Genomic DNA, 24,860 nt, shown 5'->3' on the forward strand with positions numbered 1-24,860 from the left:
ACCCAAGTCTCCAACTGATCTATATCTTGCTGTATCATCTGATGGTCCTCATCCCTATCAGCAAACCCACCAACCGCAAACTTACTAATCAATTCAGTTACATTTTCCTCCAAACCGTTTGTTTATATATATTATATGACAAACAGCAAAGATCCCAGCACTGATCACTGAGGAACACCACTTGTCACAGCCCTCCATTCAGAAATGATCCTTACACTGTTACCCTCTGTCTTTGAGCCAGTGTTGTATCCACCTTACCAGCTCACCTCTGATCCCATGCGACTTCACCTTCTGCACCAGTCTGCCATGAGGGACCTTGTCAAAGGCTTTACTGAAGTCCATGTAGACATCATCCACTGCCCTACTCTCATCAACCATCTTCGTCACTTCCTCAGATGACCTCCCCTTCACAAAACCATGTTGCCTGTTACTAATACGTCCACTTATTTCCAAATGGGAACAAATCCTGTCTTGAAGAATCCTCTCCAATAATGTAAGGCTCACTGGTCTGTAATTACCTGGATTATTCTTGCTACCCTCTTTAAACAAAGGAACAGCATTGACTATTCTCCAATCCTCTGGGACCTCCCCTATAGCCAATGAGGATACAAAGATTTCTCTCAAGGTCCCAGCAATTTCCTCCCTTGCCTCTGTCAGTATTCTGGGGTATTTCCCATCAGGCCCTGGGGACTTGTCTACTTTAATGTTTCTCAAGAACCCCAATACCACCAGCTTTTGGATCTCAACATGACTCAACTTATCTACACATCCTTTCCCAGACTCATCATCCGCCAAATCCTTCTCTTTGGTGAATACTGATGCAAAGTACTCATTTAATACCTCACCTGTTTCCTCTGCCTCCACGCATAGATTCACTCCCTTGTCCATGAGTGGGCCAGCCCTCTCCCTGGCTACCCTCTTGCTATTTATATATGTATAAAAAGCCTTGGGATTTTCCTTAATCCTGCTGGCCAAAGGTTTTTCGTGGCCACTTTTAGCCCTTCTTGCTCCTTGCTTAAGTTTCTTTCTACTTTCCTTGTATTCCACACTGTGTTCTCAGCCTCCTACCTTTGACAAATGCTTCCGTTTTCTCTTTGACTAGGCTCATAATATCTCTCGTTATCCAAGGTTCCCAAAGCTTGTCATAGTGAATATATCCAGGAAGTAGCTCAATCTTGCAAGCAAGATCCTAAGTTTAATCTCAGATCTTTGTTAGCTGATTCTAGCCGGAAATGTGTGGCGACAGTAGAATTTGCCTCCGTGCTGCTTAGCTAGAGAAGGGAAAATTGGTTAGTTCTCTTGAAGGGGGATATAAAGGCACCTGGTAATTGCATAATCGGGCTTGTTTCTGGCTGCCTCCTGTGAGGGTGCATCTTATAATTGACAGAGCAATCTTGGCCTTCGGTGAATGTACATAAGAAATAGGAGCAGGAGTAGGCCATCTAGCCCTTCGAGCCTACCCCGCCATTCAATAAGATCATGGCTGATCTGAAGTGGCTCAGTTCCACTTTCCCGCCCTCTCCCCATAACCCTTAATCCCCTCTCTTATCAAAAACCCATCAACCCGTGTCTTAAAAATATTTAGCGAGGCAGCCTCCACCACTTCAACGGGCAGAGAATTCCAGAGATTCACCACCCTTTGAGTGAAGAAGTACCTCCTCAACTCCGTTCTAAACCACCCCCCCTTTATCTTGAGGCTGTGCCCCCTAGTCCTACTGTCCTTTCTGAGCGGGAAGAGTCTCTCCACCTCTATCCTATCCATCCCATTCATCATCTTATATGTCTCAATGAGATCTCCCCTCATTCTTCTAAACTCTAATGAGTACAAGCCTATTTTATTCAACCTCTCCTCATAGCTCAACCCCCTCAACTCCGGCATCAGCCTGGTAAACCTCCTCTGCACTCTCTCCAAGGCCAAAATATCCTTGCGTAAGTACGGCGCCCAAAACTGCACACAGTACTCCAGCTGCGGCCTCACCAATGCCCTATACAGCCACAGCAAGACCTCCCTACTTTTATATTCAATCCCTCTCACTATGAAGGCCAGCATCCCATTCGCCTTCCTGACCACCTGCTGCACCTGCAAGCTGGGTTTTTGCGACTCATGCACAAGGACCCCAAGGCCCCTCTGCACCGTTGCCTGCTGCAGTTTTTCTCCACGTAAGTAATAATCCTTCCTACCATTATTCCTACCAAAGTGGACCACCTCGCACTTGCCAACATTAAATTCCATTTGCCATTTCCTGGCCCATTCGTCCAGCCTATCTAGATCCTTCTGTAGACTCTCCACACCCTCCGCACAATTTGCCGTTCCACCAATCTTGGTGTCATCAGCAAATTTTGACACCCTACACTCGGTTCCCTCCTCCAGATCATCTATATAAATGGTAAATAGCTGAGGCCGCAGCACCGACCCCTGGGGCACTCCGCTAGTCACCATCCGAATAGCACCCATTGACCCCCACTCTCTGCCTCCTATTTGACAACCAATCCTCTATCCACACTAACACCCGACCCCCAACTCCATGTCCCCTGACCTTCTGCAATAACCTCCTGTGAGGTACCTTGTCAAACGAATGTGGCATTGAACATCTTTCAATTCTTCTAAAATTAATTCTCGCAACCAGAGGAAGCAGTAAAAAAACTTTCTAGAATTTGCATGCTTAGATTCTGCTAATTTGCACATTAGTATGATGAGATGAATCATTCCATTAAGTACCTTGTTGCTTTTTCCTGCATCAACTCTCAAATTCATTTTCAATTTGCCACTCTTAGTTTTCATTTCCAGACCAAGATAGCTACTTCACATATAAGACCATAAGACGTAGGAGTGGAATTAGGCCGCTCGGCCCATCGAATCTGCTCCGTCTTTCAATCATGGCTGATATTCTCCTCATCCCCCATTCTCCTGCCTTTTTAATACGGGGATCAGTACCCCTGATCCCCATATTAATCAAACACCTACCTATGTATGCAAAGTACAATCTATTTCTCTAACATTGTTATTGAGGAAATGATTAGTCATGTATTTGAGCAGGCTGTCTGATGTGCAAGTGGCATACAAGTTCTATTTCTCCTTTAAGACCCTCCTTTAAACCCACTTCGTTGATGCAGCCTTGTGCCTTTTTTTAAATTATGCCTCTGAATTGCTTTGGGGCGATTTGTTTTTTAACCTTTAAAGGGGCTTTACAAGTTCAGGTTGCTTCAATAAATATAGGACAACTAATGGCAAATGATTTTGGAAGAGGCGAGAAATAACCAATGCGAATCAGCAGTTCGAGTAAGATATAACCTTGCTATTGAGATGTTTCAAGATGGTTTCAAATCAATACAATATTTCTTTATGAACAGAAAGCAGTTTGTATAATTACATAAAAGTAATGATATAAAATCCTCCTGGCAGGAATAACAAAGTTTGTATTCCCACCTTTCTGTGTAACATCAGAAATTGGTGTTGTTCCTAATTCATAATGGCAATGGGGCATAAAATGGATTCCTTTTGCACTGTTGTAGTTTTTGACAGGCCAAAGAAATGGGTACTCTATTGGGACAATGGATATTAGGGTGGGATGGGAAGAAGCTCATTCTACTGATAAGTGAATTAGTAACTATAGCTTGCAATTTTGAGATGAAGCGGAGAAGACGGGCAGTTTTTTCAGAGGGCGGTGAGTGTCTGGAACAAGCTGCCAGAAGCAGTAGTAGGGGCGGATACAATTTTGTCTTTTAAAAAGCATTTAGACAATTACATGGTTAAGATGGATATAGAGGGATATGGGCCAAATGTGGGCAACTTGGGCTAGCTTACTGGTTTAATAAAGTGACATGGACAAGTTGGGCCGAAGGGCCTGTTTCCATGCTATAAACCTCTGACTCGTTAAGTTTTTTGAAGAAGTGGGTAGTTAAGATATAATAGAATCAGAAATGGTGAAAGTGGAATCCAAGTGAGTTTTATAAAAATTGAATAAATATTTGAAAATACATACTGTTAGGGTGGGAGAAAGCTATCTGAGAGAGCTACATAGGTGTTCCTTCATTCTGTGCAGTACAGTTCTGATTTTATCTCTCCCGATTACTTGTCAATAGTGTTACCTTACAAAAATCTATGGCTTTCAGCCTTGAATATTTCAATTGAGGCAAAATCCACAGGGGAGCATATGAGCTTTTTAGCACAAATGTTTCCTGATTTCATTCCTGGTTCTAATTTTAAGATTATTCCATCTTGTTCTGGATTCCCTGACCAGTAGAGACAGGGTTTCAGGATGTACTTTATAGAATCCCTTATTTTTAAAATCAAAGTTAATACAAGCTATTTTCAAAGCCTTTAGTCCTTGCTATCAGAATGCGTGCACCCCTTCTGCTGCCAGTATATCTATCCTGGAGTTTCATGGCTAAAACTGAACACTTAGTTCAAATAGTAAGGGCATGTGCATCTAAGCATCAAATCCTCAGCTTTGTATTAAAAACTCTTGAACTTGTATATCTTAAAATGGAACTCTAGTCTGATGTTTGGGGGGAATCATAGAATCCCTACAATGCAGAAGGCGGCCATTTAGCCCATCGAATCTGCACCGACAACGATCCCACTCAGACGTTATCCCTGTAATACCACATGTTTATCCTGCTAATTGCTCTAACCTACGCATCTCGGGATACCAAGGGGCTTTTTAGCACCTAACAACAAAACAAAAGCCACCATTCTGCTGTTTCGGTTCCATACTTAAAGCTGATTATACTGGCTGCTCAAGGGAGACTTTTTGGCTGTTTGAGAGTCATTATTTTAAAGGTACACTCTGGTTTCCCCACCCCTGAAAGATTACCAAACACACTCGACCTGTTCTTCATATTTTTCACACTTGTGCAAAGCTAATCCTTTTAGAAATAAAATTTAATATCGCAGCTGGAAATTCACATGACTGCCTTTCAGTGGAATAATCCAATATCAGAGAACCTACTGTTAAATATTTCAAAATTGGAGCATGAAAGAATATTCTAGAATTTTAGAATAAAAGAACAAAGGCACTTTGGCATTGTTTCATTTTTACCTGGTTTATGCACTCACTTCAATTTGTTACTTGATTGCTATATTGTGATCCAGCTCTGGATCGATTACAAATCTGACTAAATTTAAATCAAATCTTCCTGTTTCAGTTAAAGCAAGTTAAAACTTTGTTCTGGAGAGCACTCTGTTCTTTCAGGTTTTTAAAGCAACACCTAACGCATCCTACTGATGTACTGTTAAAACGGATCGGCGGGAAATATTTATTGACCTGTGTATGATCATGGTTGGGGAGTCACTGGAATGTTGGTTTTTCTCAGGGAATCTGATCTGAATTCTTGTGAAGTTGAGTTGGTTGATTAAAGTGTAATTATTTATATTTTCCTCCTGATCTGTTGTTTACAGGGTAAATGATCATCTTGAGGCATGTGCATTTTAGCTCATTTTGCCACTGGGATGGCAGTGGATAGCACTGCTGCCGTACCTGGGTTCAGGTCATTCTCTGTGTGGAGTTTGCACATTCTCCCTGTGTCTGTGTGGCTTTCCTCCAGGTGCTCCAGTTTCCTTCCCACAGTTCAAAGGTGTGTGGGTAAGGGGGATTAGCAGTGTAAATATGTTGGGTTACAGGAATAGGGCCTGGGTGGGGTTGTGGTCGGTGCAGACTCAATGGACCGAATGGCTCCTGCACTGCAGAGATTCTATGAATATTAAGTCCTCACTGCTTTTACAGTCAATGTAATCTGTATCTGCATAGCTTCCTGGTGAGTGTGATGGAGGCTGGTGCATGAGGCATTATGAGCTCACTTTGACATGGTTGCAAAGCATTTTCTGAAGTGACTGTGTCTTTCACATTTTCATTCTCAAATATAATTAACAATGGCACATAATTTCAAAGCGCACTAATCGTTCATGTTTTCAGCTATTGTGTAAAATGTTGACTTGTTACATTTTCCAAAGAATTGAGATTTGTTGCAAGTAATTGTAAAATGACACTGGATGAGCTCCGTTTCTTGTAGGTGAGATTGGTAATTAGTATCGAGACCTGGTAGTTGGGCAAAATGTTTTGGATGCAGTCCTTAACTGGTTCTGATGAAGTTCCACATAAAAGCACGACAGACTGGAGGGACTGATTGTGGACAAGTCCCCAGGACCGGATGGAATGCATCCAAGGGCTCTGAAAGAAATGGCGGAGGTGATAGTGGATGCCTTGATGATTATTTTCCAAACCTCGCTGGATTCCGGGGAAGATTGGAAAACGGCTAATGTTACGCCGTTGTTTAAGAAGGGTGGCAGGCAAAAGGCAGGGAATTATAGGCCGGTTAGTTTAACGTCTGTTGTAGGTAAAATGCTAGAATCCATGATCAAGGAGAAAATAGTGAGGCATCTTGAGAATTGTTTGATAGAGCAGACGCAGCACGGTTTCGTTAAGGGGAAGTCGTGTCTGACGAATTTATTGGAGTTCTATGAGGATGTGTCTAGGGCAGTGGATAGAGGAGAGCCGGTAGATGTGGTGTTTCTTGATTTTCAGAAGGCATTTGATAAGGTGCCACACAAGAGGTTATTACATAAGGTCAGGGGGCATGGAGTTGAGGGTAGGGTGTTAGCGTGGGTAGGGGATTGGCTGTCAAATAGGAGGCAGAGAGTGGGGGTCAATGGGTGCTATTCGGATAGGCGGTTGGTGACTAGTGGAGTGCCCCAGGGGTTGGTGCTGGGGCCTCAACTATTTAGCATTTATATAGATGATCTGGAGGAGGGAACCGAGTGTATGGTGTCGAAGTTTGCTGATGACACCAAGATTGGTGGAACGGCAAATTGTGCGGAGGGTGTGGAAAGTCTGCAGAGGGATCTAGATAGGCTGGGCGAATGGGCCAGGAAATGGCAAATGGAATTTAATGTTAGCAAGTGTGAAGTTGTCCACTTTGGTAGGAATAATGGTAGGAAGGACTATTACTTACATGGCAAAAAACTGCAGCATGCAACAGTGCAGAGGGACCTTGGGGTCCTTGTGCATGAGTTGCAAAATCCCAGCCTGCAGGTGCAGCAGGTGGTCAGGAAGGCAAATGGGATGCTGGCCTTCATCGCGAGGGGGATTGAATATAAAAGTCGGGAGGTCTTGCTGCAACTGTACAGGGCACTGGTGAGGCCGCAGCTGGAGTACTGTGTGCAGTTTTGGTCGCCGCACTTACGCAAGGATATTTTGGCCTTGGAGGGAGTGCAGAGGAGGTTTACCAGGCTGATACCGGAGTTGAGGGGGTTGAACTATGAGGAGAGGCTGAATAAACTAGGCTTGTACTCGTTAGAGTTTAGAAGAATGAGGGGAGATCTCATTGAGACATATAAGATGATGAATGGGATGGATAGGATAGAGGTGGAGAGACTCTTCCCGCTCAGAAAGGACAGTAGGACTAGGGGGCACAGCCTCAAGATTAAGGGGGGGGGGGGGGTGCGGTTTAGAACGGAGTTGAGGAGGAACTTCTTTACTCAAAGGGTGGTGAATCTCTGGAATTCTCTGCCTGTTGAAGTGGTGGAGGCTGCCTGGCTAAATATATTTAAGACGCGGGTTGATGGGTTTTTGATAAGCGAGGGGATCAAGGGTTATGGGCAGAGGGTGGGAAAGTGGAACTGAGCCACTTCAGATCAGCCATGATCTTATTGAATGGCGGGGCAGGCTCGAAGGGCTAGATGGCCTACTCCTGCTCCTATTTCTTATGTTCTTATGTAACATTTGTCCCCACAGTCCAGATGATGAATAATTGGGCATTTTTCATTTTATTTGTTTTGCAGGGTTCTTTATAAAGATTTGTGTGTTTTTATTGAAGTGCAATTGATATTTGCCTGATGTGGACAAAAAAATCAATATATTGAACCAGTGTGTAACAAGATGCCTTTAACCACAAATAAATGTGGTAGCCAGAATTTGTGGCCCATCCAATGACTCTGAATTTTTTTTATGCAGTGGTTGCATTGTGACTCAAGCTGCAGTGTTTTAGCCAAGATGTAATAATTCCTGTTCCCCAGTTAATGTTGACTTGCAGGTAACTACATAGGCTGGCAGCCTCATGGCTGCCAGTCAGCTTCTGAGAATGTTCTAGAACAGTAACCTGATTCCCCCACCTTTCTCCCTCATTGGTTCCCCAGGTCATGTGGTCCTTACTTCGCCGATCGATCCTTAAAAGGACAATCACCACACCCCTTCCGCTCTGAGCCCTTTGTCAATACTCAATTTACACAATCCAAGATAATGAAACATTTATTACTTGAATTTAGTCAATTATAAATCAAGTCGTTCAGGGAGTTCTGATTTCTTGTGGAACGGGGTAACTCCTGTGGGGCACTTCCACAGCACTGCAGTCAGCCAAAAGCACAGTGACAGGTACCACTTCAGGCACAGGCAGTTTGCCTCTGTCCATTTCCATGAAAACCTTGATTGTGTCTGCCACAGGACAATCAGGTACTTCAGTGCTTGGAAAGTTGACAACATTCCCAGATGGCAGTAAAGCTCCCGATGGCATACTTGCTGCTGGAGCAATGCTTGCTGTCTTGAATGATCTGTGTTTTCAATTGATCCTTTCTTCCTTCTTGATAAGATGGGTCCAGCTTTGGATACAGCCGACTCCAGGGACCCAACTTGACCCACTTCCAAAACTCCCCTATATACAGTTTCACCCAGTGTAAATGACTACGTTAACTTACATAAATCATAGTTTGCCTTCTGACTACTTTGGCTGGCATTTACCCTTCCCGGCAAACGTGGAAATACGAGTCCGTCTCTGAGACGATGCTTCATTAATAACTCTGCTGACAGGATCCCTGTTGTTGCATGTGGAGTGTTCCTATAGCTCAGAAGGAATCGTGAGTTTCTGATCTCCAGGGTCCCTCCTGACTATTACTTTGGGCCAGATTGTGTACCTAATATAGTTTCAGAATGTTAGTCTCACCCAAGAGCTGAATGTGAACAGCTGCAAAGTAAAGGGAAGGTTTGGGGCCTTAAGTTTTACTGTTTTCAAAATTGTCAAAGCTTTACAGTCAAAAAAACAAAGATTTGTATCATGTGTTTTTAGCTTGATGCACCCATCCATCCCTTCAACAATTGTCAATTTGAGTGGCAATAGCTCCTGCCAATAACTAGATACGCATTGACAGTAGTCTTCGCTTGAAGGCTGTGTTTGTTTTGCCAGAAGGTGGTAATTTGGAGTGAGTAATTGTAAGGCAATAATTTGAGGTTCACGACTGGCTGCACCTTTTGGCCAGAATATCTTAACTCATTTATATTTCTGGATATTTGCATCAAGTTTCCAGAGGACTCTGAAACCCCAATGATGATGTAAACATTGCTGTGAAAATGAACTGTTGGGTGAGTTTCTAGCCAGTAAATCTTTGTCACAGTAAAATCCCATTTTTTTCCCCAAATTGGCACTGTCTTTTAATTTGAAATAAGGAATTTGCCTAGATAGCATGACATTTTCATTTATGGAAAGGAAACCTTGCTAACAATGGCTCTACAGGTGGGAGAAAGGATGGTTAGGTTTTTCCTTATTAAGTTACGATGAATAAATTATTGACTTCAACATGTCTGCACAGTGGGGTACTGTCTATATCTATTAACAGTCAACTCAGACTGTTTAGTTGACATTTCAGAGTCGTGGTGTGTTCCTCTTTGACCTGTACTCTCTGCATGATGCACGGGAGCTCAAACTATACAGCCTAGACCCAACCTTGTAGCAAGCCCCACTTACTAATAAATTCCATGCATGTTGGCTGGTTTGGCAACACCTTCAGTTTTTAAATTTGCATCATTGTTTTCAGATTCTTCTCTGATCTCTTCCTCCTTATCTCCCTAAGTTAAGTTTATTTACTCATATCAGAAGTAGTCTTAGCACCGCATGAAGTTACTGTGAAAATCCCCTAGTTGCCACACTTCGCCTGTTCGGGTACACTAAGGAAGAATTTAGAATGTCCAGTGCAACTAACCAACATGTCTTTCAGACTGTGGGAGAAAACTGGAGGAAACCCATATAGACATGGGGGGAAAGTGCAAACTCTGCACAGACAGTGACCCAAGCTGGGAATCAAATCTTGAGTCCCTGGCACTGTGAAAGCAGCAGTGTTAACCACTGTACCACCGTGTGAATTTTCTCCTCCAGTCCAACAACCCTCTGAACTGTCTGCATTTCTCCATCCCAGATTTTCATTGCTCCTCTATCTGTAGCTGTTTCTTTAGCTTCCTCAGCTCTACACTCGCATTCCACCCCCCCTAAATCTCTCAACCTGTCTCTCTTTAGGCATTCCTTCTGGTCACATACTCTAAACCTCTAATAATTACCTTAAAATGCCTCCTTATTTGGCATTGTCACATTGGATTTGATGTTCCTGTGAAATGCATTAGGTTGTTATACTGAATTAGAGATTGTGTAAATGGAAGTTGAGCTTTTGCTTAATGTTTAACTGCGGGAAAAAAAAATCAATCTTAATTATTTTTCAATAGAATGGGAGGCTCAGTTAATTTCACTGATTTTTATCAGCCCATGCAATTAGTTTTTATTTGCTGTTCTTGGAGAAATTGATAATTGCACAGAAAACCTGAGCTTTCATACTATGCATGCTTCATAATCACGTTTCGCATTACCTTGTTCATTTTATTCAGACGTGTCTTAACATTTTGAACATGTTTCTGGGTGAATGTGTTCTCCTGGTTACATGCTAGTGTTTTCCAATTTCAGAAGTTGGTGGTTTGTACTCCCCAGTGGACCACACTGTAGTCATTCTTGGGCTGAGCTTGAAATGAAGATGAAACTGTTGATAAAGCATGGTGTAGTTTCTGAGCAATAGTCATTTTATACAGTGAGAGCACTGTGCTAAATAGCCTGTGAATTTGCCATGTGTGGATTTTGCAACTTGTGGTGCAAAGTGGTTTGATATGCCATAACCTGTTAATTTATTTCTTAAGATCGGATAAATTGTCAGCTGGGTGTTGAGGTTGAGAGCACAAAACTGATGTGTTTTCCAGTAAATCTTGTCATTCTAACCCAGTGTGTTATATTTAGGACCATCTCATAATTAACATTGTTATATAAATTGCTTCCTTCGGTGTTAGACCTTTTAAAAATTTGCCTTGTGCATTAGCATGATTGTATTTCAGTGTTCTGTTTTGACATAATTGAATTTCCCACCAATTCAAGATGGTGTACATGATTGAATTCTGGCTCAGTAAGCTAATACACACACAACATTTTGAGATGCTGAAAAATCCAGTACGCTTCCCAAAATAAACTTCTGATCAATATTGAGCTTGCTATTCATTGGAGTAACAGGAGGGACACTGCAATGGATCTTATTATCTGGGGGTATGGAAAGAAAGAAATCTGGCTGGGTTGTTATCTAATGACTCATGCTGGAAAACTGTTTCTCAATCAGGTTAGATTAGTTTAGACTTGGTTACTCTACCATCCCCATCTCCCATAGCCGATAATCTGCTGACATTCACTCTTATGTACATTTGAAAGCTGGCCTCACTGGAATGCTGCACTTGTTGAATTGCTCCTGAACAAATGCTAACATGCTCACGAGAAAATAAGATCGGAAGGCAAAAAGAATTAAAAGCCCTTTCTTAATCTGAATGCTTGCAGCATTTGTTATAAGGTGGATGGATTGAAAGCACAAATAGAAATGAATTGATGTGATATAATCATTAGACAGACATGGTTGCAAAGTGACTACAGCTGGGACAAGACTGTGCAAGGATATTTAACATTTCGGAAAATTAGGAAGAAAGGAAAAGGAGTTAATTAAGGATGAAATCAGTACAGTGGTGAGAAATGATTTTAGACCAAAAGAAATAGAAACAGGAGTGGGCCATTCAGCCCTTCAAGCCTTTTTAATAAGATCTTGGCTGATCTAACACTCACTAAGTCCACTTTCCTGTCTTATCTCCGTAACCCTTCATTCCTTCCACTGATTGAAAACCTATGGATCTCAGCCTCAAATGTTTTAAAGACTTGGCCACTATAGGATCCTGGGGGTAAAGAATTCCAAAGGTTCACCACTCAGAGAAAAAGTTCTTCCTCAAATCTGTCTTAAGTGAGCACCTCTTTATTCTGTGATTATAGTCTGGCCTTGGGCTCTCCCATGAGTGGAAACATCATCCTTCCAACATTTATCCTTTCTGACATCCTAAGAATCTTCTATGTTTCAATCATATTGCCTCTCATGCCTCTGAACTCCAAGGAATATAGAACCAGTCCATTTAATCTTTCCTCACATGACTAACCTTTCACACAACAGTACAGCACAGTACAGGCCCTTTGGCCCTCAGTGTTGTGCTGAGTTATGTCCAAACCCAAGATCAAGCTATCCCACTATCATTCTGGTGTGCTCCATCTGCTTATCCAACAACCACTTGAAAGTTCCTAAAGTGACCGATGACACTGTCACAGCAAGCTGTGTATTCCACACCCCAACCACTCTGAGTAAAGAATCTACCTCGGATACCCCTCCTATATCTCCCACCATGAACCTTATAGTTATGCCCCCTAGTAACAGCTACATCCACCTGAGGAAATAGTCACTGCATGTCCACTCTGTCTATCCCCCTCATCATCTTATAAACCTCTATTAAGTCACCACTCACCCTCCTCTGCTCCAAAGAGAAAAGCCCCAGCTCCCTCAACCTTTCCTTATAAGACCTACCCTCCAAACCAGACAGCACTCCTCTGCACTCTCTCCAATGCTTCCACATCCTTCTCATAGTGAGGTGACCAGAACTGAACACAGTCCTCCAAATATGGTCTCACCAACGTCCGGTAAAGTTGCAGCATAACCCCATGGCTCTTAAACTCAAACCCCCTGTTAATAAACACTAACACACTATAAGCCTTCTTCACGGCTCTATCCACTTGAGTGGCAACCTTCAGAGATCTGTGGATATGAACCCCATTGGTCTCTGTTCCTCCACATTCCTCAGAACCCTGCTGTTGACCCTGTAAAAAAAAAAAAAATAATTTTCTATTTTTTCTAATCTGCATTCAAGTTTGTCCTACCAAAATGAATCACCTAGCACTTATCAGGGTTAAACTCCATCTGCCATTTTTCGGTCCAGCTCCGCATCCTATCAATGTCTCTTTACAGCTGGTAAGAGCCCTCCACCTCATCCACTACTCCACCAATCTTGGTGTCATCAGCAAATTTACTAACCTTTAGCCCCATTGAGTCATTGTTAAAAATCACAAATAGCAGAGGACCCAGCACTGACCCCTGTGGTACATCACTGGTAACTGGCCTCCGGTTTGAATATTTTCCTTCCACCACCCTCTGTCTTCTATGATGCAGCCAGTTCCTTATCCAATTGGCCAAATTTCCTTCTATCCCACACATCCTTCTCTACTTTATGAGCCTAGCATGGGGAACCTTATCAAACGCCTTACTAAAATCCATGTATACGACATCAACTACTCTACCTTTGTCCACATACTTAGTTACCTCATCAAAGAATTCAGTCAAATTTGTGAGGCAGGACTTGCCCCTAACAAAACTGTGCTAACTATCCTGGATTAAACTGCAAGTTTCCACATGGTCATAAATCCTATCTCTCAAGACCTTTCCATTAACTTACAAGCCACCGAAGTAAGACTAACTGGCCAATAATTACCAGGGTCATTCCTATTTCCTTTCTTGAAAAGAGGAACAACATTTGCCACTCTCCAATCCTCTGGCACTATCCCCGTGGACAGTGAGGACCCAAAGATCAAAGCTAAAGGCTCTGCAATCTCATCCCATGCCTCTTAAAGTATGCTAGGATGTACCCCATCTGGCCCAGGGGACTTGTCCACCCTCAGGTTTTTCAAAATTGCTAATACATCTTCCCTCAGAACATCTACTCCCTCCATCCCATCAGCGTGTATCAAGCACTCCTCAAAAACATGGCCCCTCTCCTTAGTGAACACTGAACAGAAGTATTCATTCAGTGCCTCACCTATCTCTTCTGACTCCATGCACAAGTTCCCACTACTGTCTTTGACTGGCCCTAACCTCACCCTGGTCATTCTTTTATTTCTCACATAAGAGTAAAAACCCTTGGGGTTTTCTTTTATCCTACCCACCAAGGACTTCTCATGCCCCGTACTAGCACTCCTAAGCCCTTTCTTTAACTCATTCCTAGCTACCTTGTAACACTCAAGCGACCCAACTGAACTTTGTGTTTTCATCCTTACATACGCTTCCTTTTTCCTCTTAAAACATTCAATCTCTTTTGTGAACCATGGTTCCCTCACTCAGCCATTTCCTCCCTGCCTGCCAGGGACAAGCCTATCAAGGACACGTAGTATTTGTTCCTTGAAAAGGCTCCACTTTTTGTTTGTGTCCATACCTGACAGTTTCTGCTCCCATCTTATGCTTCCCTAATTCTTGCCTAATCGCATCATCATTACCCCTGCCCATATTATAAACCTTGCCCTGATGACCCTATCCCCCTCCATTGCAATAATGAAGGACACCGACTTGTGGTCACTATCTCCAAAGTGTTCTCCCACAAACAGATCTAACACTTGGCCCGGTTCATTATTCAGTACCAAGTCCAATGTGGCCCCACCTCTTGTCTGCTTATCCACATAGTTTCAGGAAATGTTCCTGCACACACTGTACACATCTGGGATCATCCTAGTAAATCTCCTCTACATTGCCTCCAGTGACATATCTTTCCATAAATAAGGGGACCAGAAGTGCACATTCTCCCTGCCTGCATGGGTTTCCTCTGGGTGCTCCAGTTTCCTCCCAAAGTCCAAAGATGTGCGGTTTAGGTTGATTGGCCATGCCAAATTGACCCCAGTGTCTGGGATTAGCAGGGTAAATGTGTGGAGTTATGGGAATAGGACCTGGGTGGGATGTGGTTGGTACAGACTAGCTGGGCTGAATGGCCACCTCCTGTACTATAGAAATTCTATGGCCATCTAGCAAATGGTGAAATTTGAATACAATTAAAATCTGGAATTAAAAATCTAGTGATTACCATGGAACTATTGTCAACTGTTGCAAAAGCCCATCTGGTTCACTAATATCCTTTAGGGAAGGAAATCTGTCGTCCTCCTTCCCTGGTCTGGCCTACACCTGGCTTCAGACCCATGGTAATATGGTTGACCTAGCAAGCCACGCAATTGTATCAAATTGCTACAAAATTGAATGAAGAATGAAAGCAGATGGACCACCTGGCATTGATAGACATTGGAAATGACGAGGGCAGTCTCAACCCTGTTGACCCCATAAAGTCCTCCTGACTAACATTTAGGCGATTGTGTCAAAATTGGGAGAGCTGTCTCTCAGACTGGCCAAGCAACAGTCTGACATAATCATGCTCATAGAATCATAGCTTACAAATGTCCCAGACACTGCCACCATCATCACTGGGCACATTCCGTCTCACTGACCGGACAGAGCCTGCAGAGGTGGTGCAATGTGGTGTTGCCCAAGGGAGTTCTTGGCGTTGATCCTGGACACTGAAATCTCATGGCATCAGGTCAGATATGGGCAGGGAAGCCCTCTGGTTTCCAGCAGCAGAATTGTACTGGATCACAATCTTGTAACCTGATCAGATCTAGGCTCTGCAGTCCTGACCTGTCACATTGAGTGAATGGTGATGGCCAATTAAGGAGCTCACTGGAGGAGGCGGCTCCACAATGAAGGGAGAGTTCAGCAATTTTCAAAAGAGAAGGTTGAAGCATTTGCAACAGTCTTCAGCTGGAGGTTCTGAGTGGTTGATCTACCTTGACCACCTCTGGAGGCCCCCAGCATCACAGATGTCAGTCTTCAACCAATTTGATTTACCCTGCTTGACATCAAGAAACAGCTGGCTGAAGGTGCTGGACACTACGAAGGCAATGGGCCCTGATAATATTCCGTCAACAGTGCTGGAAACCTCTGCACCAGAACTTGCTGTGCCCCTAGCCAACCTGTTCCAATGCACTTTGCAACACTGGCATCTACCCGACAATGTGGAAAATTGCCCAGGTATGTCCTGTGTACATAAGGCAGGCCAAATACAACCCAGCCAATTGCTGCCTCATCTATTTTTGACCCATCAGTAAAGTGGCGGAAGGGGTCACCAACAGTGCTATCCAATACCACTTCCTTAGCAATAATCTGCTCACTGTTTGATATCTGCCATGGTCACCCTGTTCTTCACCTCATCACAACCTTGCCCAAACATGGACAAAATTACTGAACTCCAGAGGCAAGAGTGACTGCCCTAGACATCAGTGCAGCATTTGGCCAAGTGTTGCATCAAGAGCCCGAGCAAAACTGGAGTCGATGGGGATCAGATATCTGTCCGCTGGTTGGAGCGATACATGACACAAAGGAAAATGGCTGTGGTTGTTGGAGATCAATCATCTCAGTTCCAGGAGATTTACTACAAGAGTTCTTCAGGCCCAATCATCTTCAGCTCCTTCATCAATGACTTTCCTTCCATTATAAGATCAGAAGTGGGGATGTTCGCTGAACACCATTTGCTGCGACTCAGACTGAAGCAGTGCATGTCGGAATGCACCAAGACATGAATAATATCCAGGCTTGGGCTGACAGGTGGCAGGTGATATTTGCACCAAAGAAGTGCCAGGTAATGACTGTCTCCTAATAAGAGAATCCCACTGTCATTCCTTGACTTTCAAAGATATCATCATTGAGTCTCCTATCAACATTGCCGGAGCTTACCATTGAGCAGAAACTGGACCAGCTCCATAAACACTGGCTGCGAGAGCAGCTGAGACGGGGAATTCAGGCCGACAGTTCCCAACTGTTCTCACTACAGGTAAGTATACAGCACTTGGCAGCAATTATTCTCCTGACTCCCCGAAAGTTTGTCCACCACCTACAAGGCATGAATCAGGAGTCTGGTAGAATACTCTTCACTTGCTTGGATGATGACACTGGGAGGCAGCTCTGACAAAGTGTCATCCAGACTCGAAACATTAGCTGTGTTCTCTCTCCACAGATGTTGGACCTGCTGAGTTTCTCCAGCATTTCCTGTTTTTGTTGGTATAGCAAGTTACCTGATTTGAGTGAAATGGCAGAATGGATGGTGGTGTAACTTCATTCTGAGCTCAGGGTGTTGGTTAGGTTTCAGAAAGGAGCAAGTCAATGTCATCAACTCATGCTGTTATCTCAATGAAAGTCTTAATTTGGGAAAATGTACAATGTTAAAGCAAGTTATTTCAGGCGATACAAAGAATCAATGTTACCTTGGCACGTCAGCACTGCTGTTGATCGACAATGTTCCTGAAACCACCATGACAGCATGGAATTGTGAAACTAAAACTCGAATTCAAAATTGCATTAAATGTATATAGTGTTAATATTCTGTTTTAATATAAGCATTGTCTGGGTGTGGTACTTGCAGATTTGCATATCCTTTCTAATTAGATTCACAGTGGGCCATGGGATAAACCATGTTCAGTGTCAGCTTAGCACGGAACCAGAATGATTTTAACTGCTCTCAGTGCTGTGGGGCAGACAAGTGTTTCTAATAATGCAAACTTGCTTTTGGAAGCAATTTTATCAGTTTTTATTTGGCAATGTGACTTAGCGTTGCAGCGAGTGGTTACAATTTTGAGTAGAAATTCTCAAATGTGTGGCTATTCCGAAATTCTTCATTGCATTTCCTGGAATTTGTAAACGGGGGAGGGGGGGGCAGGCGGGGCTGGAATTAAGTTTGAATAAAAACTACCCTTTTTTACATGTGCGTAGACCACATTTGGCTTTTTGGAGGCTGCAATTCCAAGAAGGTGGACATGTAACATTTTAAAAAACCACTTTGGCAGCTTGTGTTACTGCTTTGGTTGAAGGTTTCCAATTGTCCTCACTACAGGCAAGTGCACAGCACTCTGATTCAACGCTTTAAAGAGAAATTTTTACTCTTTTTGACAGCAACCTGTACTGTGCTTGCATAGTTACAAAGTAACCCAGGGTGTGGTGTAATCAGACACTGGCCAGGAGTTAGGGAGGTGACTAAAAATACTGTTTCATCACATTTGAGATTGTTACTTCTCTATTTAAAGGAGAGTTAGCCCCTTTGTAGCTTAGAAAGACTTTTGTGGAAATGATTTAAGCAATAGAAGTTGGATTTCCTCTTGGTGAATTTCAGTTCTGTTTTTGAATGGAGCTATCTTGAACCAGCTTACACATTTCATGAGGGTAAAACCACAGACCATAAGATATAGGAGCAGAATTTGGCCATTTGGCTCATCAAGTCTGCTCTGCCATTCAGTAATGACTGACAAGTTTCTCAACCCCTTTCTCTGCCTTTTCCTCATAAATTAGATCGCCTTACCAATCAAGAACCTATCCATCTCAGTCTTAAATACAGTCAATGCCTTGGCTTCCACAGCCTTCTGCAGATTCATTGCCCTCAGTGGCTGAAGAAATTCCTTCTCGCCTTGGTTCTAAAGGGCTGTCCCTTTACTCTGAGGCTGTGCCCTCAGATCTTGGTCTCTCCTACTAATGGAAACATTTTCCTCATCTCCACTCTATCCAAGCCTTTTAGTATTCTGTAAGTTTCAATGAGATCCCCCTTCGTCCTTCTAAAAATTGAGACAATCTATAAGCCCATATCAGAAAAGTGATATTTGAATCTTCATAGCCTTGTTCTGACCTTTGTAAGTTTGCTTTGTATTCAGAGACGTGTTTGCAGATCAGTTTTTATTAAATGGTGTTTATTCTTTATTTACAGACCCGAATGTTCCAAATGTTCAGGTGACTCGATTAACATTGGTGTGCGCAACTGCACCTCAGCCCTTAGTCTTGGATTTAACAGGTGAGGAAAGCCCTCTGCTTGAACACTTCATAATCTCAAAATGTACATCTGTCTGTGTTATATAATTTTTAAGTGTTAAAATTGATTGATGTTTTACTAGTTGGAATCTGCCTCCTTGTCTCACGGTTACAGTTTAAGTTTCAGACCTATCTATTCTGCCGTTTGCTTTTTTTTATCGTTATTTCCATCTTTAAAGGTTCAGTGTTCTAAATTTTCCCATCTTCATGTCATTCATAACTGCTGCCAGTCCTAATTTGTACTGCATCCTGCCACCTGTCATCCTTATGCTCACTAACGTGCACTGACCTACATTGATCAATCAAAGACTCTGTTTTAAAATTCTCACCTTTCTTTGCAAATCCTTCTGTTTAAGTGCTCCACCATTGGGTAGTCTGGCTTTCAGGAGCCTAGTTGCTAAGCTCTAGAATTCCCTCCTTAAACATCTCTGCCTCGCTTTTCTTCCTTTAAGATGTGTCTTAAAACCTATGACTTTGACCAAATGCTTGGCCATCTGCCCTAATGTTGCTTTGTGGCTTGTAGAATAGAATCCCTACAGTGCAGAGGGAGGCCATTCGGCCTATCAAGCCTGCACCAAAATCTGGGACGTTGGCACAGTGATAAGCACTGCTGCCTCACAGCGCCAGGGACCTGGGTTCGATTCCCGCTTGGGCCCCTGTCTGTGTGGAGTTTGCACATTCTCCCCATGTCTGCGTGGGTTTCCTCCAGGTGCTCCGGTTTCCTCCCACAGTCTGAAAGGCGTGATGATTAGATGTATTGATCTGAACAAGTGCCAGACTATGGCGACTAGGGGAATTTCACAGTAACTTCATTGCAGTGTAAATGTAAGCCTTACTTGTGACTAATAAATAAACTTTAACAACAATCCCACCTTAGTCCTAACACAATCCACATATTCACCTTGCTAACCGCCCCTTGACACTAGGGCCAATTTAGCATGGCCAATCCATCTAACCCGCAATTCTTTGGACTGTGGGAGGACCCCGAGCACCCAGAGGAAACCCACGCAGACACAAAATGTGCAAACTCTGCGCAATGACCAGAGGCCAGAATTGAACCCGGGTCCTTGGCTTTGTGAGGCAGCAGTGGTAACTGGTAACCACTATACCACCATGTGTTGAATTTTGCTTTATATCCCTCTGGTGAGGCACCTTAGGGCATTTTAATATGTCAAAGGTACCTTAGACTGTAGGCTTTATAAATACACTGTTAGTTTCATTCAAGCTCCACATTGAATATGTTGAATGTAAAAGTCTCCTGAAATCCCTTAATCTTTATCATCCTTACCTATTATAGTATTTTATCAAGTCTGTGGTGTTCACTTTTTTCCTTTCTATGACAGTCCATGTGTTAATGAAAAGGATTACATTTAATATTTGGTCTGATTTATTTTGGCTGGATTATCTCGTCAAATTCAATAGCCATTTTAATTTGATGCCTGAATTTCTAAACTCTAACCAATAGTCCAAATTGAAAACAAAGTTGTCTCATGTTCCACTTTGAGACATAACTGGTTTAAGTTCGCTTCAAACATTGTGTAGCGATGAAAGGGGAGAGCTATTAAATGTCGGAGCTGGATTCTTTATTCTGCGCAGGATTGCAGGGCAGTTCAGTAACTAGTATTGTTTAAGCAATCATCTTGTATGTTAATATGAACATAAGAACATAACATAAGAAATAGGAGCAGGAGTAGGCCATCTAGCCCTTCGAGCCTGCCCCGCCATTCAATAAGATCATGGCTGATCTGTTGTGGCTCAGTTCCACTTTCCCGCCCTCTCCCCATAACCCTTAATCCCCTCTCTTATCAAGAACCCATCAACCCGCTTCTTAAAAATATTTAGCGAGGCAGCCTCCACCACTTCAACGGGCAGAGAATTCCAGAGATTCACCACCCTTTGAGTGAAGAAGTTCCTCCTCAACTCCGTTCTAAACCGCCTCCCCTTTATCTTGAGGCTGTGCCCCCTAGTCCTACTGTCTTTTTTGAGCGGGAAGAGTCTCTCCACCTCTATCCTATCCATCCCATTCATCATCTTATACGTCTCAATGAGATCTCCCCTCATTCTTCTAAACTCTAACGAGTACAAGCCTAGTTTATTCAGCCTCTCCTCATAGCTCAATCCCCTCAACTCCGGTATCATGCATTTGTGTTTTTAGCAAGCATTGGTGGTCAGAAACTAGTCTGTGAAGCTGTAACACGTGCGGTGTTTAGAATTGTCTTTTGTGCACAAATTTGTTTGCTGAACTTCAAAGTGTATCTGATAACTCACCCAAGATAGCCTACCTCTTAGTGTCACTTGCACTAATCCCACTGACATTCAAAATCCATGCTCCTGTCTCCTCCTCCTCTTCTTCTAATGCACCAATCACTAGTTCTGTCCTTGCTCTCAATGCCTACTCTGATTCTCTATGGCCCCCTTTCATTCACTTATGGATCTAGTCTTCAGTCACCTTGGTCTACCGGGGGTTCCTTTCCTAAAGAGCTCTGCCAGGGCACATCTCTCTTTACTGTGACAAGCTTTCTCAAAGTACATATTGTTTTTGTCAGTAACATCGCTTTTAGCCTTGCAGAAGTTCTGCTTAGTTTCTGGCATTTTAAAGGTACTTTACAGATTTCCACTCCATCAAAATATAATTTTGCTTAGATCTGTCTTCAGACTGGTAACATGAAACTGCTTAAATTTATAAATAAATATGTACGTGAATGACTAAATGTCTTTATTTTTAGGTGACCTTGATAACTTTAAAAAGAATCCTTTTACACTGAAAGAAGGTGTGGAATACAAGATAAAAATCAGCTTCAAGGTGTGTTCTGTACTTGAAATCATAAGTGTGTTAGTGAGATCACTGATTGGAATGTTCCTGTGCTGTACCTGGCTTTGTGAATTTGGGCAGATGTTTGTTTGCTAGCACTGTAGCCTCCAACCTCCCAACTTTGCAACCCTTTAGTACAGTGCCATTAACAATCTGAAATCTGGGACAAGCAATTCTCTGGTTTAAGAACAGATTTGCAATGTTATAAACATCAGCTTTGTCAGATTAACAAATGGCTCCATTGTTATGTTCATGGAGCTGCCTCCACTTTATGCTAAAGAAGCTTAGAATTTAGAATTATAACTGCTTGTTTTATTTTTAGATTTGTTCCTGTTGTTAGTGCCTCCTTCCTGGATGGTTTTTTTTAAAAACGGATGAACTTGAAAAACTGGCAGGAAATTTAATATAACCCAGAGGGAATATATAGGTAGTAAAAATAAAATCCTCCAATCAACATGGAGGTTAGTTTAATATTTAGAGGAGAGGCGACACAATGGTTAGCATTGCTGCCTCATTGCGCCAGGGACCCAGGATTGATTCCCGGCTTGGGGTCACGGTTTGTGTGGAGTTTGCATGTTCTCCTCGTGTCTGCGTGGGTTTCCTCCGGATGCTTTGGTTTTCTCCCACAGTCCGAAAGATGTGCTGGTTAGGTGCGTTGGCAGTGCTAAATTCTCCCTCAGTGTATCCGAACAGGCACCAGTGTGTGGCGACTAGGGGATTTTCACAGTAACTTCTTTACAGTGTTAACGTAAGCCTATTTGTGACACTAATAAATAAGAATAAGAAACATGGTGTAACGTCACTACACTAGTAGTTCAGAGGTTCAGGCTAATACCCTGGGGATATGAGTTCAAATCCCACCACGGCAACTGGTGGAACTTGAATTAAAATTTCTAATTGAAAGCGAGTCTCATAGTGACCCTGAAACTACCAATGCTGTAAAAACCCATTTGGTTCATGAATTTCCTTTAGAAAAGGAAATCTGCCGTCCTTACCTGGTCTGACCTATATGTGACTCCAGACCCACAGTGTGGTTGACACTTGATGTCCTCTGAGAAAGCTTAGCATGGTACTCTGTTCGAGGGCACTTAAGGATGGACAACAAATGCTGGTCTCGCCAATGATACCCACATCCCAAAAAGAATAAAATAAAAAAATTTGCTGGTCTCGCCCATGTAGACTGAAACAGACCAACAGGGTGAAAGCTCTCCACCTTCAGCATGTGTAAGCCTCTCAGCAGCAGCCGACTCAGACCTCGGTGAGTTCCCTTCATTCTTTTTCCACGTTCCACTCTGCCAGCTTGCTTGACCCCTGTGCTGTTTCTCATTGGTCACACACCACTTGTCCCATGTCTAGTATTGGATGGGACAAAATTTCCCCCCACTAAATATTGGAAAGGCCAAAGCCACTGTTAATCCGTGCTGCAATCTCTGTTCCCTGGCCACATACGACCTTGAGACTGTATGAGTTTTGAGTTTCCCCTCCATTTTAAAAAAAAAACCACATAACTGCACCACCGTGACATTGCCCATCTCTGCCTGAGCTCATTAGCGGCTAAAACCTGCGCTCCCAGCTTTGTGACCTCTGGGCCTGGCTCTTTTTTTTACAGTAACTTCATTATGGTGTTAATGTAAGCCTACTTGTGACTAATAAAAATATTCAAATGCTCTACTGTCTGGCCACTCATCTTCCATCCTTCATAAACCTGAGCTTAACAAAAGCTCTGCTGCCTGGATCCTAACTCTCACTACATCTTGTTCACTCATTACTTCTATGCCATGGACTTGAATATGCTCATGGCCTGATGACACCTTGATTTGGAAATATATTTTATTTTACTCCCCTTTGAGCCCTTTCAGTTTTGTACACCGTTCAAATGCTGGGTTCTTGTGCATCCCAGATTGTGATTGTTCCACAATGCCGGCTGGATCCTCAGGTCTGCAATGTCACAATTCCACAGAGCCCTTGGGTCTACCTCTTCCCTGTCCTGATACCTCCTTATCTGGTTGTCTAACCTTGTTAATCTTGCTGTGAAGCATTTTGGGACATTTAATTAGGTTGAAAACGTTCTATAAATACACACTGAAATTCATGAGAAAATGCCACTTAGGCTGAGAGTTTGATCCATTGTATTCTAGCACTAAAGTAGTGTCACAAGTAGGTTTACATTAAGACAACAATAGAAACTTGGAAACTAGAGGCAGGATTAGGTCCTTTTGAGCCTGCTCGGCCATTCATTTTGATCATAGCTGATAATCAAATTCAATATCCGGATTCCCCACCCCCATATCACCACATTCTGGTGCCTGTTTGGGTACACTGAGGGAGAATTTAGCACGGCCAAACCACCGAACCAACATGACTTTAGGACTATGGGGAGAAAGCAGAGCGCCTGGGGAGAAAACGCATAGACTTGGGGAGAACATGCAGACTCCGCACAGACAGTAACCCAAGCTGGGAATTGAACTCAGGTCCCTGGTGCTAACCAGTGTGCCACCTGTACTAGTCTTCACCCTCTGCTGAGGAGGGGAGATGATTATTGCTTTGAAATCTATCCTTTTGCCCAGTCAATTTTAACTCTGTAGGCCCATTCCTACACCAGAGTGAGGTGTCTGTAAAGCCAAATAACTACTTAGTAAGCTTCGTACCAATGGGAAAGGATGTTTGCAATGGCTGTATTGAAATACAACAGTTTATTCTTGGGAATGAGCACGCGTTTTATGTCAAAGACTTGCGACAAAAGTTTAAACTGCATTGCCGGTAGTGTCCTGACAGGCTAGAGGGATTAATGGGGTAAATGTGTATGCTTGTGGGGATAGGGTCTGGGTGGGATTGTTGGTGCAGACTCAGTGGGCCAAATGACAACCACCTGCACTGTAGGGTTTCTATGATTCTATGATACAAGGATTAGCAAGCATTGTATCAGTTGTTGAGAGGCCAAGTGTTTACTGAATCCTTCCATTTCTCCAGGTTAATAAAGAGATAGTCTCTGGGCTGAAATATGTTCAAACAACGACGAGGAAAACAGTAAAAAGTGAGTACAAGTGTGTTAGTTGCTCTTGGTGTATAATTAAAACCCTGTTTATGATAACTTTTGAACAGCCACCTCCTTTATGTGCTGTTACAAGTCAGGTCGGATATTTCGAGGTGTTCTATGAAGCTTGCCTAACCTGTAATGTTTTATGTTGAATTTGGCTAGGATGAGCATGAGAGATTTCACTCCAGGTGTGATCCAACTGA

The 24,860-nt window shown here is 42.9% G+C and overlaps 1 protein-coding gene across 1 annotated transcript in view; it reads left to right on the top strand.

Annotated features, from left to right (window-relative positions):
- arhgdia (Rho GDP dissociation inhibitor (GDI) alpha) overlaps positions 1 to 24,860 on the top strand; it is a 61,355-nt gene that overhangs the window by 31,610 nt on the left and 4,885 nt on the right. The window contains exons 3-5 of the mRNA XM_080209435.1: positions 18,708 to 18,791; positions 21,535 to 21,611; positions 24,591 to 24,654. Of these exons, the coding sequence (XP_080065561.1) occupies positions 18,708 to 18,791; positions 21,535 to 21,611; positions 24,591 to 24,654 (225 nt within the window). The remainder of the gene's footprint in view (positions 1 to 18,707; positions 18,792 to 21,534; positions 21,612 to 24,590; positions 24,655 to 24,860) is intronic.

The sequence above is a fragment of the Carcharhinus amblyrhynchos genome, chromosome 21 (genome assembly GCF_965287045.1).
Source record: "Carcharhinus amblyrhynchos chromosome 21, sCarAmb.v2.hapA, whole genome shotgun sequence".
NCBI lineage: Eukaryota > Metazoa > Chordata > Chondrichthyes > Carcharhiniformes > Carcharhinidae > Carcharhinus > Carcharhinus amblyrhynchos.